Genomic DNA, 17,539 nt, shown 5'->3' with positions numbered 1-17,539 from the left:
AGAGTGACTCAGATATGCTTCTGGTCTGAGTGTTTCCATTTGGGGTTGTGATGCAACCCCCACATGCACGTGGGAATTGTATTATCTATTCTAGCATCAACCTCCAAAAAGGAAAATTAGAAATAATATCATCTACAATAGCATCAAAAATATGAAACATATAAGGAAAGATCTGAAAGAATTTGAGAATTTTATGCACTAAAAATTATAAACCATTCAAAGGGAGATTAAAGGTTTAAATACATGTACAGATCTATCGGGCTTATGGGTCTAAATATTCAACTTGGTAAAGATGTCAATCCTCCCAGAATTGACCAATACAATCATTGTAATAGCTTTGGTAAAATGTCCTTGAAATGGTGGGGAATTTTAGAAAAGAAAAAAAGAAAAGAAAGTAGAAACACTAAGAAAACATGTGACTAGAATATAGCCCTGGGAGAATCCTGCCCTGTGTCCTCAGGCCAGCTTGTCTCTGAGGAGGATAAGGCCCAGGAAGTAGGTCTGAAGTCAGAAGAAACAAGTCAGGGTGAGAGCACAGACATGCAGTGTCAACCAAGGACACGGACCGGGTAGAGGACCCTCTGTCCGAAGGCCGAAGCACAGAGTGTGAGTGCAACAGGTCTGTTGCTGGGGACCCCTGGCGACGAGTCTATATAGTGCCCCCCACAGTGTGCATCTGGGGCGATGGTTTCTGTTCATCACTTCAACCTGGCGAAGGACCCTGTGACTTGTAACTTGTTGGAGAATTGGGGCCAGAAGACAGGTACATGAAGAGGGCAGCATGTGATCTCAGAAACTCTGTATTTTCAAGGGTTACAAGTGAAACTTGCATCCATAATTCCCGGGAAGACAGTCTGAGGAAACTGATCAAAAAGAGGTCACCTCCAATGGCTGCCTTGGCCTCTCTTGGAAGGCATGTGGGTGTATCCCTACCCCACATGGGATGTTGTTTGCCTGGTCTTATGGAGGCATATGTAGTGGGAAGTCATGCCTACTGGAGAAGTCTTGTGTGCTCAAGTTCTTGACTGCAACTTAAGGATGAATTTGAACCCCCCTGACCAGCACAATGAAAGCCCCCATGTCCCAGGCCTAGGAGGAAATGAGATTCTAGCTCCTTGAGCACTCACGCCCAATTTCATCTGCCTACAATGACAGTTTTCATGGATTCTTTCTACTAACTTGTCAATGTAAGGCAAGATCTACATGATCTTGTAAGGAATGATCTGATCTGTGAGGAAATTTAAAATGAGTGTGTATCTTAGCAAATGTGTATCAAGTCTCCTGCACCGATGTAGCAGAGGAACGCCCAGGGTTTCCTTCTCAATTTGTATTCAGATTTATTTTCTCCTTTCTGCCATTTCCTCCCCATTCTCTAACCTTGCTGGCATCCCAAGCTTTGTGCTCCGAATCCCCAAAGTGAGTTAGGCTTTGGACCAAGTAATAAGGAACTCCAAATATCCCTGCCCCCTATATTTTCTGTAATTTAGGTTCCTGTTTCCAGGATCTACAGACTCATCCATCCATGAGGTTGGGGTCAGATATCAAGAACAAAATCATCTGTAGCAGAAAAAGCAGCAACATGAGATGAAATTGTGGCCTGGCACAAAACACATATGTGGAAGCCATAGAAATATGGACTGGGGAGATCTTGTCTCATTGTTATCTGAGATGAAACCTCTGGCTTCAGGTCTGCCAAGGCATGATTTCTTAGGTCCTGTCCTAAGACAAGTCTGACCACTGGGTCCAGACATGGGGCCATCTGGACAAACACTGTTCCAGATCAGTGAAGAATCAAGATGCAGCCTCCCTCCTCCTCTTGTGGGCCCTTCACTCTCTGGACACTTATTGCATCTGACTGTACATAATTTACAATCTGTCCTCATCCTCTCAAACTATGTCCCCAAATCTAGTCCTTGGCAACACATATTATGATACCGTCTCGCATTGAGCAGAAATCCCTTGATGCAATGGTCAGCTTTCCCTGGGAGCCAGGTCCATGAAGTGTCAGGTTAGAACCAGAGACACAGGAGTCCAACTGCATTTGACTTAGGACAGTTGACTCACCAAGAGTTCCTTCGTCCCACACTATTTACTAAAACATACTTGGTGCCACACTTGGTCTAGAGGCTCAGGATACAGTGTAGGCAAGACAGGGATTGTCCCTGTCCTCAGGGAGCTGACGCTATCTGGGAAAGGGAAAACAAACCAGGAAAAGCATAAACACATGTAAAATGTTACCGTGGAAGGAGGGGAGTTGAGTATTGTAGGTGGATACAGGAGCCACTGGAGCATTTGACAAAAAGACACAGGATCTAATTCAAGCTTATGAAGAAAAGTCCAGATGTTTCAGTGAACACGAATGAGGAGGAGGGAGGAAGGAAGCCAGTGGGAACATCGGTAGCTGTTAGAGGATAATGGGCAGATTCAGCAAGTTTGGGGAGGAAGGAGGCACCGAAGAAGGGGGTGTGGCTTCGAGCTAACCCTTAGGAGCTGGATGGCATGTGAGTGAGCTCCTAGGGAGAACATTCTTGATCAGGGGTATGGAGATGAGGCCCCAAGTTCACCCCCATGATGGAAGTGTCAACAACCTCCCTGCCTTGTTCAGTGGCAACATGGGGATATTTCGGGGTGTCTGGGTGGTTGGGTCGCTTAAGCGTCTGACTCTTGATTTCAGCTCAGGCCATGATCTCACGGTTTGTGAGTTCCAGCCCCGTGTCAGGCAGCTTTGCATTGGCAGTGTGGAGCCTGCTTGGGATTCTCTTTCGCTCTCTCTCTCTGCCCCTCCCCTACTCATTTTCTCTTCTCTCTCTCTCTCTCTCTTTCTCTCAAAATAAATAAATAAATAAAACTTAAGAAAATAAAACACAGGCATATTTCCTCTCCAGATAACAAGTGGGAAATCCTTCAGGACTCACTCTTCTTTCTCTGATAGTTATCTGAGATGACCCTTCTCCATGACCCCCATGTCCCCAGGCTGATTTTCCACATAGGAACAAAATGCCTCTGCATTCCCATGTATCGCATCCACACAACAAGCCATCCAGAATGAGAGATCCTCGTCATCCTGGACCCATTGATCAGGAATCCCAGCCTTCAGGACTGGACCAGATCTCTTACACCATCTTCCCTGCCATCAACATGGTACCAGAAAGAAATTCGTCTGATTTCTCCCAGAAACAGAAGTTCATCCCAGCATTTGGGGCCGGGATCAATCACATTCTGACAGCATGACTGGAAGATGTGGGTCTGGATAGGAGAGGAAAAGGTCAGACGGTTTGTGCAAGCATCCCCACCTTGTATATCACTCAGCTCTTTATTACCAGCTCTGCCCTCCACCCTCATAGCTGGTTCATGTTTGAGTCTTGTGTTGTGTACGTTAAGAGCTGAGCAGGGGACACAGACCATGGGGTTTCTGTCTCATACGGTTGTAATTCTGACTCCCAGAGCTTTCTAATGTCTTATAAAACATAAGACATCCCATGACCACCTGTGGTTTTCTCCTCCATCTGTCCCTTCCTCAGGAGAGGACCAGTTCCAGAGGCCCAGCACAAGATGCTCTGTACACATCCCAGGATGGTTCCCCATCTGTTCCAGTCCCCAGTAAGTGCCACTCCAGGTCACCTCAGGATCATTGCTGAGAGACTCCACCTCACAGGGAGGTCACAGAAGGCACTACCACATTTAACCTTTTCTGTGTTCTGGGAGTGGGATCAGAATTAGCCAGACTCAAAAAGCCAAATATCTGATTCTCATACAAATACAGAATGGACAAGTATAAAATATGCTATTAAACTCATCTATTAGTGAGAAGACCAGTAAAATGGTGAAGCTTGAATAAAGAGCAGATAAAAAATAAAAATACTTACAGTTCACCAGGAAAATGGACTTTGAAAAAATATTTTTGTGTGTTGGAGATACACTGCTAAATTTGTAACAAGCAAGGAATCATATAAGAGGAAAAAACATGTGTCTTGCACAGAAAGAGACACATCTTCATGGGGGTAGCACAGTGCTCTGGATTTGATCCTGACTGAAAAGGAATCTGAGCAGAGACACCACCTCGACCCTGACCCATGAACAGCCAAGGTAGCCATGGCCAGACCTTGAAGAGTCTGGGTAGAGTATACAGCTTTCCTTGAGGTAATGGGAGGCAACATAAGGGGATACCTGGCCCTAAAGCAGGGGATAGGGGACAAAGCAGTAGGATGTCAGGAGGTGTGCCTGACTGGCTCCAGTCACATGTCACACAATGCTGTGTCTGGGTCTGGACCACCAAGGGACACATACAGCCCATTTCAAGGGTTAAAAGGTGATCAGAGCTGGGACCTGCCACCTGGAACTGCCTGTGCCCTATGTTCAGGGCTCACAGTGGTGACATCCATACCCCCTGGCCCCACACAGCCCCTCCCATACCCATCCCCTTACCTCCTCAACAGAGAGACCTGACCCAGGACCAATGAAGTGTTAGACAGCTATGAGTCTCATTTGCATGGACAGATCCTCCCCCTCTTAGAGAATGAAAAGGAGAAGAGACCTATTAGGGGAGGTCTGCACACCGTGGGTTACAGAAGGTAGGAACAGTGATGACTTCCACCATGGCCTGGACCCCTCTTCTCCTCACCCTACTTGCTCACTGTACAGGTAACTGGATGTGAGGCCAAGGGAAGGGGCCCTTGGAGGACATGTGGGTCGTTCTTTTTCCTCTTGTCTCTAGACCCTGGCATCACGGTCTCTGTGTCTCTCATTTGCAGGGTCCTGGGCCCAGTCTGTGCTGACTCAGCCACCATCAGTGTCTGGGACCCTAGGCCAGAGGATCACCATCTCCTGCACCGGAAGCAGCTCCAACATCGGGGGTCGTAATGCTGTGAGCTGGTACCAACAGCTCCCAGGAATGGGCCCCAAAACCGTCATCTGTTGGGATAACAGCAAACCCTCGGGGGTCCCAGATAGATTCTCTGGCTCAAAGTCTGGCAGTTCAGGCACCCTGACCATCACTGGGCTGCAGGCTGAGGACGAGGCTGATTATTACTGCTCAGCATGGGATGATAGTCTCAGTGCTCACACAGTGCTCCAGTCCTGTGGGGAAGTGAGACGAAAACATGCTGTCCCTGCAGTGATGGGATTTCTTTTGCAGCCCCCATCTTCTGCCAAGACAGCTGGTTCCCCTTTTGTTTGACCTAAATCTGAGGTCTGAAACCCAACTCAGGGAACTTTCTCTAGGATATGTGTCCTTGTGCTCTCAATTCTGTCTCTGCAGCCTGTCCTTGCAGGTACACATTTTCTGTTTCATGCAAACTGAGCAGAAATTCCTGTACGCTGGGATATTGCCCTGGGGACAGAGTCCCTGAGGCTTGTGCCTGTCTCCTAGGGCTACTGTAACATAAAACCGTAGACTGTGTGGCTAATCCAAAAGATATTGATTTTCTCACAGTTCTGGATGCTAAATGTCCAAGTTCAAGGTGTTGCCAGGTTTGATTTCTCCTGAGGTCTCTCTCTTTGGCTTGCAGATGGTGGCGTTCTTCCTGGGTGCTCACATGGCCTTGTTTGTGTTTTCCCCTCTGGTGTCTCTACCTCTTCTTATAAAGACATCATCCCTATTTTTTAGGACACCACCCATATGACCTTATTTATCCATAATTACATGCTTCAATGCCTTATTTGCAAACATCACAATGTGGGTTAGGATTTCCACATAGGGTTTTGAGGGCACACAGTTCAGTCCTTATCAAGGGGTCAGGACAGAACCAGGACTCAGAGTCCAGCTGTGTCTGGCTTAGGATAGTCCACTCTTCCAATGGTATGCATTCACACCCTTTACTGAACCCTTGCTACATGGCAGACTTGGGTCTAAGGGGTCAGGACACAGCAAAGGAAACACATGGAGGGTACACCTGCTCAGGGAACTGACAGTGTCTGGAAGTAGAGAGAAGAAACAGAAGTAAAACATACTGTGTCTCAGGCTGACTTCCCAGATTGGGACAAATGTCCCTGCAGTCCCAGAATGAGGTCCATACAACACACCCTCTGGACGGGAGATTTGCCCTCCATGACCCACTGACCAGAAACTTCGGTTTTCAAGTTGCCTGGACCACATCACTCCACCATCTCCCCTGAAATCATCATGGTGACCAGGGAGGGGATTGTCCAAGTGGCTTGGGTAATACAGTGGCTATCTGGTTGGAACTGGGCTTAGTCACTGACTAATCATATGGCTGGGGATTTGGGGTTCAAATAGGAGAAGAAAATGATAAAATTTCACCAAATATGGCCGTGCCTACCACCTCTTCTTCCCTCTACCCTCTTTGTTATTCAAGTTGGGACATGGACTATGGACACTGGCATCTGGGCAGGGGACATGGGCCAGGTCGTTTCCATCTCATAAAATCATAGCTCAATCCCATGACCATTCTGATGTCCATGCACCTGATCAATTCCAGACCAACACACACTCACTCCCAGGCACGAGGTGTTGATATGAAATGTAGGCATTCACATGAGAGTTAGAAAGCAGAAAGTATAGGGTCACCTGGATGGCTCAGTTGGTTAGGCGACTGACTTCAGCTCAGGTCATGATCTCACAGATAGTGAGTTCAAGCACCATGTCAGGCTCTGTGCTGACAGCTCAGAGCCTGGAGCCTGCTTCGGATTCTGTGTCTCCCCCTCTCTCTACCCCTCCCCTGTTCACACTCTGTGTCTCTCTGTCTCTCAATAATAAATAAACGTTAAAAAAATTAAAAAAAGAAAGAAAGCAGAAAGTATATTACTCACATGATGACCTTCTCTTCCCAGAGGTAGAAAGAAGGTAAAGAGTTGCAAGAAACTTCAATGGTGGTCACTTCCCCACCACCTGACACCTGTGATCACCTTGTGATCACGATTTCGCATGGTCTTTGCAGGACCTAGAGCACAGACTTAGCATTGCCTGACCAGTTGTCTTGATCCCTCTGTAGAATTGAACCATGCAAAGGGCTAGAAAAAAACAAAGAACAAGACTGAGATTTGGATAAAGGACTGCACATGAGTTAGGGTTCTAAGAAAAAGAACCTATAAGATGCATGTGTATATGTATGTGTAATATAATGTATGTCTATGTGCATGTCTATGTGTGCATATCAGTCTATCTGAGATATTTATTTTAAGGACTCTTTAGCCATTGTTGTAGAGGTTGGCAAGTCCAAAATCCACAGTGTGGGCTGGAAGGCCACAGACCCAGGAGAGGAAGTGTAGATGTTGTAGTTTTGTTCTGAGGGCAATGTGTTCCCAGAATCCCTTCTTTCTGTGCAAGGTCAGTCTTTTCTACATCAAGGCCTTCAACTGATTGGATGAGGCCCATTCGCATTATGGATGGTAATTGGCTTTAATAAAAGTCTACTGACTTAATTCCATTTTTTAAAATTTATTCCTTTATTTGAGACAGAGAGAGAGAGAGAGAGAGCACGGGGGGGGGGGGGGGGCGGGAGGCAGTGAGAGAAGGGGAGAGAGAATCCCAATCAGGCTCCGTGCTTTCAGCTCATACCCTAATGCAGGGCTCAATCTTATGAACCGTGAGATCATGACCTGATCTGAAATCAAGAGTCAGTTGCTTAACTGACTGAGCCACCCAGGTGCCCCTACTCATTTACTTCTTAATATCATGTGAAATATATATTCGCAGAAACTACTAAAATCATGTTAGACCAAACATCTGGCTCTCATGGCCTACACAAGCTACACATAATTTAACCATCACAGACCCAGTTCCTCAGGGTGTGGAATGGACTAAGAAGTGTGAGACAGGTATGCCCTCATTGGCGATTTAAGGATCAAGGTGTCAGGTCGTGGCCACCACAGACTGGATGCCCTTAGTCCTCCCTGTTCTTATTTACCACCCAGATGAATGCTTCCTGAGCTCCAGCAGGGATCCTACCCTAGCTCTGCCCCACTCTCTGAAGTGTTGACCCTGCCCTGTGCTCACAGATCTCCACACCTCTCCCAGCTGATCCAGCCTCCACCAGGGACAGAGACCCCAGGACAGAAATGCACTCTCTACTGCCCCCCGAAGGAGCAACAGCAGTGGACAGAATGACATGATTTTGACACATCATTCCCGGGATATCTCCTCAAATCTCTGGACTCAACCAGAGATGAGCCAAATCATTGACTCAACCATGTACCCTGGGACCAAGGTTCCTTTTTTGTCTCCACATCATGCTACCTCATCAGCACTTGTTTCCAATCCAGAATGAAGCCAGACATCACTGACCAACACAACCCAAAGGTCCTAGTGCTCCTCCAGTGACCCAGGCTCAGGAACATGAGATCCAACCTTCTTGGGCCCCACAGTCAATCCACTCCATCCTGCAGTGCTAACTACAGGTTGACTACTTCTTCCACTTTGTCCTCTCCTTCTCCTTCTTCTTCTTCTGTTTTTTTCTTCTTCTTCCTTGAGACTCCCCTGTCTGTGTCTCCACTGCTCTGTTACAGGGTCCTGGGCACAGTCTCCACTGACATAGGGAGCATACATGTCAGGGTCTGTGGGACAGAAGGTCACCCTCACCTGCACTGGAAACAGTAACAATGTTGGAACAAATTATGTGGGCTGGTACCAACAGATTTCTCACGGTGGCCCCAAAACTGTGATGCTCAGGACAAGTAGGCTCTCACAGTTCCAGATCTCTGGCTCCCACTCTGGGAACACAGCCTCTCTGACCATATTGGGCCTACAGCTTAAGGACGAGGCTGACTATTACTGCTCAGTGTGGGATGAAAGCATCAATGCTGACACAGTGCTACAGGCCCATGGGGACCTAAGACAAAAACCTGCCCCTGCCCCTCGTGGTCACCCCCATTATTGCCTGTGACAAACAGGGAGACCATGGACACCCTAGAGGGTGTGAGGGTCTGCTCTGAGCACAGAATGACCTTAAAAGGTCGGTCACAGTTGCTCTCCCTCATACTGTTTTTTTCTAAAAACAAAGCAAAACAAAACTATTGAGATAATTTGCATGCCACAAAGTTCATTCATTTACAGTATACAATTCCATGGTCTTTAATATAGTTCCACAGTTGGACAACCTCTATCATGACTGAATTTACCACATTTCCATCACCTGCAGAGAAACCTTGGACCTACCAGCAGTGAAGTCACTGTCGCCACTGCGCTCAGCCCTTTGTAGCCACAAATTCCATTCTGTCTGCGGTGATTTCTTGTGGGTATTTTATGTGCACTGTAACACTGAACATGTGCCATTTTAAGTGCCCCATTCACCCACATTAGGTGCATGCACATTGCTGTGGGAACATCACCATCTGTAAATGTATGGAATGTTTCACTTAGTTGCATATCACCCTTGCGTGGAGCCCATGCTAATCTATCTGGAAGTTTCCAATTTTATTGCATAGGCTGTCAAAACAAACATGTGATGGCCTTCTGTTGCCGAATTCTTAGGTGTAATATGTTTTTGAGGTCCATCTAGTTATACCTGGCTCTGTAGTTCACTTTTTTAAATTGGTGACTAGTATTTCACTGTATGGATGCACCATATATTCATTATCTATTTATCAGCTGATGGACATTTGTGTCGTTGACACCTTCTGTCTATTTTGCATTGTGTCTATTGCTGCCATAAACACTCCTATACAAGCTGTTTGTGTGGACATATATGTTAGTTTCTTTTGGTTTTATACCTAATAGCTGAATGCCTGGGCCATATCATGACTTTATTATACACTTCTGAATAAAGTGCCAGACTGTTCTCCGATGCGGCTGCAAAGGATTGCATTCCCACTAGCATACGTGAGGTTTCAGATGACCATCTCCTCATAAAGCTGAAGTGGTATGTAAGTGGTTTTGCTCTGCATTTCCCTAATGAGTAGGGATGTTGGGCTCCTTTTCATGGTCTCTACTGTTTCTATCACATTACCAGCAGCCTAGGCTGTGAAACTCTCCAGGAAGCATTGGCTTTAAGGAGCTTTAGTCTGAGCTATTGTTGAAATTGTAGGCTCAGCCTGCTCACGTGAACACAGCAGAAAATCCTCGCTCAGGAAGATAATTCTCTCAGAGACACTGGAATGGGGAGACTGAGGGACAACCCTGCCACGTGAGGACCATAAGTTAGGAATGTCCTGTGGATTCTGCCTGTGCCAGGCACGGCACGCACAGGACTTCAGACCTGTTCTGGAACCTCTTCCTGACCATGCCGTTCACTAGTCAGCACAGGAGACAAACTTCAGGCTCAGCAAGTCTCCCCATGGCTCAGAAGAGAAGGTGCCCCTGGGAACCAAGGAACGGTGGCAGCCCCTTCTTCCCCGCCAACACACAGTGGCAACTTTATGAACCCACACATTCCACAGAGACTCCAGCCCATCCCTGACAAAAAATGCATAAACTCTAGGAAAAAATGAAAAATCCTTTCAAAAAGATAGAAAAGGACTTGCATAAATAGAAAGATAAACTTGTTGGTAGTTTGGCTTAATGATTTCTTTTTCCCTAATATTTATAAGGACAATTTTAAGGACAGAAATAGTCTAGAGCATTTTGCAAATGAATGGACAAAGAAGTAGGACATAAATTGTTGGATACTGAGACATTTGTGAAAGCTAAAATAATTTAACCAATGTGATACTGATACAAGAATAAAAAACAAGATACGTATTAGCATCCAAGAAAATAATCTATGCATGCAATGCACTTAAGAGTGATGTTTGAAGCACCATCCAGCAGGTAGACAAAATAACCTCACACATGAATAGTTTACTTTTGAATTCTAGAAAAGTGAGATTTTCCATGAGATCTATGAAAAACTAATTTTTATGTAAATTTAAAATGGTTCCGGCTACGATGGAAAAACCCAGGAAGGAGTCAACCACCTGAAATTCTGGTCACCAATTCCAGTGTGTGGTAAGGGATTTCCCCACACCAGCAAGCCATACTGGGACATCAGCTGGGTGCCCTACAATTCAACTCAATTCTGACACTCAGTACTGGAGATAACACAGATCCCACAGGGTAAGGGCTCAGTCCTGCAAGAATGCCCTCCATTTGGGGTGCCAATCACAAGTCTTGGGTGTTACCTGAGCTTTGGGCCCACTTGAAATGGGTTGCAGTCACCTCCTACAGGGATTTGATTAATTTGCTAGAGTGGTTCACACAATTCAAAGAAATGTCTTTTTTTTCTGACAAGATTACTGATTCATTATAAAAGGTTATGTATAACTGAGGAGCATCCAGATGGAAGAGATACACAGGCCCAGGTATGGGGGAAGGGCATGGAGCTTCCATGTCCACTGTGAGCCTGATATGGCTCCAAATCTCCACCTGTTCACCAATCTTGAAGCTCTATGAAGACCCTCCTTTAAAAAAAATTTTTTTTAGAAAGAAAGAACATGCAAGTGGGGGAGAGGGACGCAAAGAGAGAGAGAGAGAGAGAGAGAGAGAGAGAGAGATGGAGAATCTTAAGCAGGTTCCATGCTCAGCACCCAGCCTGATGCAGGGCTCAATCCCACGACCCTGGGATCATGACCTGAGCCAAAATCAAGAGTTGGATGCTCAACCAACTGAGTCACCCAGGTGCCCTTCCTATTGGGTTTTAGTGGAGACTTCATTACATACTCATGATTGGTTAAATCATCAGCCATTGGCAATAGATTCAAACTAATCCCTCCCCACCCAGGTCAGGAGGGGGTATTGATAGTTCCAACCCTCTACTCACAAATGTGAGTGCTGGCAACCAGCCCCCTATCTTTAGTTGCTTTGCAAAAGTCACTTTGCTAACTTAACCAAAGACACCTTTACCACTGGCATCGCTTGCAAGGTACATCTTTTTTGTTTGATCTGTAATTGAGGAGTGGTGGGCGTGAGAGTTTCCCCTACTGGTCTCCCAGCAACACTCTAAAGGAGATTTTTCTTTAATTTTGACGCTATATATACATGTTTACACTCCCATCGATCAGGGCTCCTTCTAAGAGTGAGAAAAAAGTATAATAATCATGTGCAGCACTACAGGATCATAGCATTTAGAAACCGGACCTGGATGTTTGAATAGACTGGGACCCGGTGAGCTACAGAAACAGCTGGTCTCTCAGGGCTTCGGGCCATGGTGAGGTGTGTGCCCTCGATCCTGAGCCATGAACAGCCAAGGAGCTATGCGCACACTCACCCTGAGGAGTGTGAGTAGAATGTAAAGTCTGTCCAGAAATGATGGGAGGCCACATAAGCGGAAACCTGGCCTGGCTGTAATGCAGGGCTCAGATCAACACAATGTCACCCAGTGTTGTGTCTGGGCCTGGAGACCAGGGTGCGCATGGGTTCCGTTTCTGAGGGGTCAGGGATGACAGAGCTGGGACCTGCCACCTGGCACTGCCTGTGCCGTGTGCTCAGAGCTCACAGCTGGGGCCTCCCCACTCCTGGCTCCACCCAGCCACTCCCCTACCACCCCCCTGACATCCTCAGATGGAAGGACCTGACCCAGGGCCAGTGAGAGGACAGAGAACTTGGGTCTGATTTGCATGGATGGGCCCTCCCTCTCCCAGAAGATGAAGAGGGGAAGGGAGAGATTAAGGGAGGCTCTGCTCATCTGGGTGGCCACAGAAAGCAGAAACAGTGACGGTCTGCCCCATGCCCTGCATCCCTCTCCTCCTTACCCTTCTTGCTCACTGCATAGGTAACCGGATTCAGGGACAGGGAAGTGGTCCAGGGAGGACTATTGGGCCCTTTATCCTCCTCTTGTGTCTAGACCCAGCATCATCCTTCCTTTGTCTCTCCCCCTTGCAGAGTCCTGGGCCCAGTCTGTGCTGACTCAGCCGCCCTCAGTGTCTGGGGCCCTGAGTCAGAGGTTCTCCATCTCCTGAACTGGAAACACTGACAACATTGGTTGTGTTTATTGCGTGTACTGGTACCAGCGGCTCCCATGAATATGCTCCTCAGACTTCTCTCATATGTTATGATAACAATTGACAACTGATACTCAGGAGTCCCTGATTGACTCTAGAGCTCAAGGTCTTACAGCCCAAGCTCCTTGACCATCACTGGCCTCATGCTGAGGCTGGGGCTGATTATTATTCCAGGCCTGTGAGAACCGTCTCAGTGCTGACATAGTGTTCCAGGTCTGCGGGGAGGTGAGACAAAAACTTACTGTCCTCATAATGATGGGGATCCCTGTGCAGCCCCGACCCCTCTGTCACAATAGTTGCTTCCTTTGTTTGTTTTGTCAAAAGCTAGGGTCTGGGATCCATCCACCGGGAACTTGCTACAAAGAACGGGAACCATCCTCTCAAATTCTGTCCCCAAGCTTGCAGTTGGCCACCATACATTGTCCGTTTTTACTCTAATTGAGCATAAATCTCTGGATTCTGGGACAGGTTGTCCTGGGGAAAGAGTCCACGGAGAGATGTGTCAGTCTGCTTGGGCTGCCATTATGTAATAACACAGGCTGTGTGGCTTAACCAACAGAAGCACATTTTCTCAGTGTGGAGACTGGAGGTCTCCAGTCCAAGGTCTTCGTAGGTTTGTTTTCCTGAGATCTTTCTTATAGATGGCTGCATTCTTGTGGATCCTCACTGTGGCCTATTTTCTGTGTGTGCTCAACTCTGTTTTTTCTTCCTCTTTTTATGAAGAGACCATTTGATTAGGCCATCACCCTTATTTACGTCTTCATTTACCTTAATTACTTCCTTCAGTGACTTATATCCAAATACATACCATTGAGGGTTGGAATTTCAACGTAGGGTTTTGAGGGGGACACAGTTGAGTCCATATCAGGGAGTCAGGGGAGAGCCAGGGACACAGTGTCCAGGTGTGTCGACTCTGAATAATTGACTGTGAAGATCCACACCATTTGGAGAATACCTACTATGTGAGAAACCTGAGTCTAGAGACGCGGACCACATGCGGACACCATAGGAAAGGTCCCCATGCTCAGGGCATTGACAGTGTTTGGGGGAAGAGAGAGGACACAGAAGCTAAACATGTATAGGAAAGCTATGTCCTGGGAGCATGAGGATGGGATCAGGGGGGTGGAACCAGAGTATTGGAGCGGTTGACAGGTACTCCAGAATCTGATGCGTTGTGATGAGGTCCCAGCGCTATGCAGACAAGGAAGGAGCAGGAGGGGAGCATGAAGGTGGGGACCAGGCAGGACCGTGGATGGTGCCCAAGTCACCCGGTCCTGGACAAGGGTTGGCCAGTGGGGTGGAGAAGGAGGGCCAGGACCCCTGTGACGTGGAGGATTTAGGGAATAAGGAGGGGGATGGGTATGAGAAAAAGGAAGTGGGAGGTGTGGCACCATTGCAGGGAGGGGGCTCCACCAGCTGGGACAGCATGAGGACCCATTTCTGATGCAGGGTGACTTCCACCTCCCGATTCCGGGAAAGATCAGCCCCTGACCCAGGCGACTTGTTCATAGTTCTAGGAATGCACATATCTGCTTACTCTCATCTCACAATGTGCCTGTTGAAAGAGCAAAGAATTGTTACAAGAACACCATGCGAGGCTGAGCTCAGTTCCCTTGTTCTCATTGCTACCCATGTGTTATAAACGTTCCCCTTTAGGGAAGCACAGAAAATCACAATTTCCTTTAGATAAGCTAACATGAACTTCAAGAACTGGGGTTCTGTAGTTGGTTTGGATTTAAATGTTTCCAGAGCATTCTTTTATACAATAAAGATTGTTAATGACTACTTGGCTACCCTTCTCACTTTCTTGCTGAGAAAAAGGGATCAACAGGACATGGCGGATAAGGAGGCTGAAGCTGAGCTCCATACGGGACCCCAGCCTCGGAGCAGGGGGTCAGCAGTCCCTCAGGCAGGATCAAGGCAGATGGGTCCACACCCTGACCCTGTCATCCCCTGGTTGGGGCTTGCAAAGATGTGCTGGCAAGCAGTGTTAGGACAGGCTCATTATGTGCCAGGGCACACTGTCTAGAAGAAATAAGGAAACTACTAGAAATCCAATGGGAAGGCACCTAAAGAAGACAAAGCCTACACTGCAGTGATCAGAGGAAGAAGGGTTGAGGCCATGCTTTACAGAAGAATCAGAGAAAACTCTGAGATTATTTCTTAAGGAAAGAATTTCATGTTGTCACTAGTTTATAAATCCATTAAAGGAAACATAACTTTCCACAAGTTCACCTGCCCCTTTATTTACGACACACGTGGGCTAATGTGATGGAAAGTGCACTGAGCCAGGCACAGCGTCCCCATCAAGCAAGAGAGAAGCTTAAGCTGCAGGGTCTCCCAGCCAGGTGTCTTACAGTCTTTGATCTGGACAGTCTCCCAGAGGAAGAACGCACAAAGGGATCCCTTGGTCCTGCTTCAGCACCATTACATCCAGGGTGACTACAGAGCTTGGGTGAAGATGGCAGGCAGCTGAATGATGACGTTTCAGAAGAAATCACTGTCAGCAGGGTCGCTGGGCACCACTGAGTCTCTGTGATGCCCTCGCTCTTCCTGAAGCCCAGCCCCTCCAGCTGCAGCCCAGCTCCAGAATATTCTGATATTCCTGCCACAGAGCATTTCCGGGCCAGGCCAGGCTCACGCTCACCCACGAGGTTTGATCGGGAATTTAGGTAGTCTCACGTGACTTAGAAATCAGAAAATAAATTCCTCATGATGGAATTTCTCTGACCCCTGGCACCTTGCTCACACCCAGAGCTGGCCACATGGCTGGTCAGGGGTTCTTTCTCCCCAGACTCAAATCAGTTCAGAGACTGATGCGTGGAATTCCAGAATTTCTCTTTTTTTTAATGTTTTTTTAATTATTTTTTAATGTCTATTCATTTTTGAGAGAGACAGAGACAGAGGGAGAGGATGGGAGGAGCAGAGACAGAGGGAGACACAGAATCCAAAGCAGGCTCCAGGCTCCGAGCTGTCAGCACAGAGCCCGATGTGGGACTTAAACTCACGAACCACCAGATCATGACCTGAGCTGAAGTCGGACGCCCACCTGACTGAGCCACCCAGGGGCCCCCTAGGATTTTCCTAATTTAAAAGCATCTGTTTATTTTGGCAAACGGGATCAATGTTTCATCTGTTCATTTTTGGTTGAAGTCTATGTTTCTGGCAAGATCATGATGAAAAGTGGATATATTTTCAGATGCAAGCACACAAATTGCTGTCATTTTTCTTTAGCTCCCACAGCACTCATTCTTTAATATGGACTATATTTTTCTCAAACTTTACGTTTGAAATGTTGATCTTAAACATTTGGTCACCACCAAAGTCCTGCTCTTCTGGAACACATCCTGCTCAAGGGATTTAGAGTTTTAAGTAAAATGCTACAGAGAATATCATTTGTCACAGCTCCCTGCAGACTTGTGTCCTGTGCTTGCAGACAGGATTCCTAGGAGTGACTCACTGTGTTAAAAATCTATATGAATGACAGTAGTCCCAAGTGTGTGGGAACGTTGACAGACAAGGAAGATTTGCCTGGAATAACCCACTAGCAATGTCTTCCAGGTCCCTTCCTGTGGCCTCCCATCCCTCCAGAAAGGCTGTCTCTCCCCTCGGTGCTATGGGGAGTTGACAGGGAAGGGGAGCCATGGTCACCAGTAGGTCACATCAGAGGAAAGAACACAGCGTCCTGCACAGAAGGGGCCATGTGTCCCTGGTGACGGGATCATGCCCTCACATTTTACACCTTATATATAGACTATTTATTTGTTAATTATACCTCAAAGCATGTTGGTGAGAAAATCATTGGAAATTGAATTTTAAAGCCCAGATCTTTCTCTCAAAAAATTATCAGATTTGGTAAATTCCTTTCTCACCATCTCTATATGTCATCCACTGCTTCGTTGTATGAGGTAAGCCTCTGTACTTAGTGACCTCTCTCTGTGAACTTGTGAGCAATTTCTCTGTCGTTGTGTGTGTGAAGGGCTGCCTGTTACTGAGAAATTCAGAAAGACATACCATGCTATTTCCACAGTGTATCTCTGTTGTGAATATGTAGAGTTAAAAAAAATGAATGTATACACACCCACATAATTATTCTGCTAATAGTGTCTTTCAGATCATCTAAACCATCTAAGATTAAACATGTATTCTGATTAACAAATCAACACCCAATGAAACACATTCTATGAACAGTTCATTTCACCTCGAACAGGAAAGAAGGTGACTACACACAGCACTCATGGAACAAGTGAAAATTTGGGGACAAAAGTGAGACGGCTGCCCCATTTACAAAAGAGTCAGCATCATTCATGGTGTGAAATGCTACAGGACACATGCCCATCACAGCTGATTCAGCCCACATGTCTTTGTGTGTGTGCGAGAGCGGGGGCGGGGAGTAGAAATCATTATGCCTTTCTGAATGTTTTCCGTAAAAAGGGTGCTGGGGACAGTCAGAGGCAGCTGAACAGGTCTCCAGCCTTCTCCAACAGCACCTCTTCAGAACAGCTCATCACCAAAGAACCTTCCAATCTACTGGATGGTCCCTGTCACCTTCTGACAGGAGGGTCCCCACAGGCCAGAGGACAGTCTGAAATCCTCTTTTTCTGTCACTAGCCTCAGCTCAAGCACTCAAAATTAGTTTGGGGGACTCCTGGGAGCCTCATCCTTCACC

At 46.9% G+C, this 17,539-nt stretch overlaps 1 non-coding gene and 1 gene segment (V, D, J or C); one reads left to right on the top strand and one right to left on the bottom strand.

The window, feature by feature from the left end:
- Window positions 1–4,526: 4,526 nt before the first annotated feature.
- On the top strand, window positions 4,527–8,840 carry LOC125149388 (probable non-functional immunoglobulin lambda variable 1-50). The segment is given in 3 exon segments: window positions 4,527–4,641; window positions 4,752–5,086; window positions 8,706–8,840. Coding segments are annotated over 3 exon segments (528 nt in total).
- Window positions 8,841–9,292: 452 nt separating this feature from the next.
- On the bottom strand, window positions 9,293–9,396 carry LOC125149731 (U6 spliceosomal RNA). Its single transcript, XR_007146033.1, has one exon. It is a non-coding gene; the product is annotated as a U6 spliceosomal RNA (small nuclear RNA).
- Between the last annotated feature and the right edge of the window lie 8,143 nt (window positions 9,397–17,539).

Source organism: Prionailurus viverrinus, chromosome D3, assembly GCF_022837055.1.
Source record: "Prionailurus viverrinus isolate Anna chromosome D3, UM_Priviv_1.0, whole genome shotgun sequence".
NCBI classification, from domain to species: Eukaryota; Metazoa; Chordata; class Mammalia; order Carnivora; family Felidae; genus Prionailurus; species Prionailurus viverrinus.
The sequence above is the reverse complement of the archived record's forward strand: the minus strand, read 5'-3'. Positions and strand labels throughout refer to the sequence as shown.